The 2,612-nt window shown below is 38.0% G+C and overlaps 1 protein-coding gene across 2 annotated transcripts in view; it reads left to right on the top strand.

Annotated features, from left to right (window-relative positions):
• The first annotated feature begins 1,580 nt into the window (after nt 1–1,580).
• LOC118339253 (probable serine/threonine-protein kinase kinX) overlaps nt 1,581–2,612 on the top strand; it is a 2,444-nt gene continuing 1,412 nt past the window's right edge. The window contains exons 1-2 of one of the 2 annotated variants that reach the window (XM_035676828.1): nt 1,581–1,743; nt 2,287–2,604. In XM_035676828.1, coding sequence (XP_035532721.1) covers nt 1,707–1,743; nt 2,287–2,604 — 355 coding nt within the window. In that variant the 5' untranslated portion in view covers nt 1,581–1,706. Of the gene's footprint in view, nt 1,744–2,286 lie in introns of both variants that reach the window. The other variant, XM_035676827.1, reaches the window with a different exon arrangement.

Genomic DNA, 2,612 nt, shown 5'->3' with positions numbered 1-2,612 from the left:
TAGGTAACTTTCATTAAAATAACTTTTGTCATAATTGCTGAAACTTTCACTATATCCTGACAGTACATGAGACAGATCAGACACAGTTATTTCCAGGTCATCAAATACAGATGCTTTGGGTCAAAACTAAGAAACGTGATCACATTTCACTGGTTACTTATTGTTCCTGTTACAAAGCCCTGAGGGGCCTCGCCCAATTTATCTATCAGACCTTTTATTGCCCCATGTTTTCTTTCCAGTCAATGAGATCCACCAATACATTGTTCCTGATTGTTCCAAGGTCCAGACTGATATGGTGATAGAGCTTTTTGCAGTTATGGCTCCTGTACTGTGGAATGACCTGACCATGGTCATTATTATATTATTATTGTTGTTATAATTATTATCACGGGAAGAGAGACATAGGTGTTCCTCTTTACATTAACAATGACTTTGTCCCATTTAAGGGCCCTGAAACTGGCAAAATTACTTCTTTATGGCCATCGTTAATATTATTAATTATACCTGTGCTTTTCCTAATGTGACACAATGTATGCTGTGAAAGGTAACAATGACCCCAAAAAACAAACAAAAAACCCATAAGGATCAAGCAGCAGCCACATAGCATACCTCCAAGTATGCCATTTAGCACCAATCCCTCCATAGACTTAGCTCGAGCTAGTTTTGCTTAGGCAGGACACATAATAAAAAAAAGTAGTTTTATTGTTTACATGAATTTACATCTTCAGCAAGAGAGGTTGGAGATTTGGGCCACGTGTCAACAAATCACAACAGATTTTTTGGACGAGTAACGTATAGAAATATTAATCAGTGAACGTTAGTTTCTGTTGAGATATGATAGTGTGAATACCTCAATACACAATGAACCCATTAATATTGATGTACACTGAGGTTACAGTGAACCTGAGCAGGTGCCTATTTGGACACAGTTGACCTCTTTCCATATTTTATTTACAGCTGCAGTTTACGGCATCGAGGAGGGACAAAAATACAAAATAGTTTAAAGAGTTGTTTCTCATCGTGCATGAGACTAAATGTAGAATGCCAGTAAAATACTGTTAATTATTCTCTGTAACAGGTCAGAGTCCAGATCTAGATGTCTGGATAAGAGGGAAGTTGATATAAGAATTTCATGTCAAGTATTTCAGTACTAAACTTTCTTTTACTCGATCTGGAGGTATTATTGTACATTTTTTACATCATTTTTGATCTGTTGATTTTACGTAAGTTCCAGTTTTACTCCTTGGTCTCCAACTAAACTTCTCATTCAGACGGTTTCAGCTCAAGAACCAATAAACATTATCCATACTTTCAGTTATTTGTGCACGTGTCTAAAACAGACTAAAGAAGTAAACAAGTATCAAACANNTGTTTGATACTTGTTTACTTCTTTGGAAGAACCTTGACAAAGTGAACTTTCTACCCTCTTAATTGTGATTGAAACCATGCCAAGAGGAAACAAACAGAAAAAAATATGAGCTTTGGACAAGATAAGGTAAGAGGAAGGCTCTGTATTATAACTTACTGAAAACAGAAAGAAAGGGGCAGGACTTGTTGCTGTATATAAAGATTAGGAGTACCGTTACCAAACACAGATAAAAAGCAGTCGCAAACAGAAGAAGGTGTAACTTACTGGTACACGGCGCATTTAACAGTAAATCAGTCTACAATTCTAAATACAGATCATACATCATCATCAGAACAAGATGAAGACACTGGCATTGCTCTCTCTGAGTCTCGCAGGTAAGAGATTTAATTTTTCTATTTTTCTATCACTTTTACTTTGTTTTTCATTGTGTTTAAAAAAATGTATCTACATGTAGGTTGTGTTTTCACTGTGATTGGTCATTTGCTGTGATTTGGTTTATAAGATTTGTCACATCCTAAAAGAGAGTCTAGTTAAGTATCGATTTTCTCAAATTATTCTGGTATTTGTAATTGTTCAAAAAAAAAAAATGTATTAGTTCAATATGGATCATCTGGTCTTATCTCTTACTCATTAAATGAGGGTTCATGGGGACCAGAGCTTCCATTTAAATAGCTCTTGAAATCTCTTATTGGACAATCAATCAGGTGACTACAAATATATGCAAAACGTCAAGAAATAGACATAAAACGACACCACCGTTTTGTCTTTTTTAGTCCGAGCGTCTTGCTCCTACGTAGGAGGGTTGAGGGCCTTTTACATGTCTGCACACAAACACTCTCATAGTCCATCTGTGGGTGCAGGTAGCGGAATCTGTTTGACTTCACCAGTAATTTTATTTTCAAATGTTCTTTTTGCAGTGGTTCTGGGAATGCCACCATTGTCCCGAGATGCGGGTCCAGTTCCTGTTTTTATTGAAAAACTCCAGGAGCCTCTGCTGGGAGATGTGCCTCCTGCGCAGGGTCATGTGGTGGTGGAAGATCCTGCACCACAAGTCAGGCTCGGTTCTAAGGAGCAGCAGGAACAGTTGGCTCCGGTGCCAGCGGACATCGAGAAGAGTCAGAATAAGGAGGAACTAGAGGTTAAGGTGAAGTCAGAAGTTGGAGTGGAGCAAGAGGGTGAAGTAAAGACAGAAGTTAAGGTGGAGCAGGAGCTTAAAGCAGAGCCAGAAGTTAAGGTGGAGCCA

This window comes from Morone saxatilis, unplaced genomic scaffold (genome assembly GCF_004916995.1).
Source record: "Morone saxatilis isolate NCDOM2014 unplaced genomic scaffold, NCSU_SB_2.0 Contig5, whole genome shotgun sequence".
Lineage (NCBI taxonomy): Eukaryota > Metazoa > Chordata > Actinopteri > Moronidae > Morone > Morone saxatilis.
The sequence above is the reverse complement of the archived record's forward strand: the minus strand, read 5'-3'. Positions and strand labels throughout refer to the sequence as shown.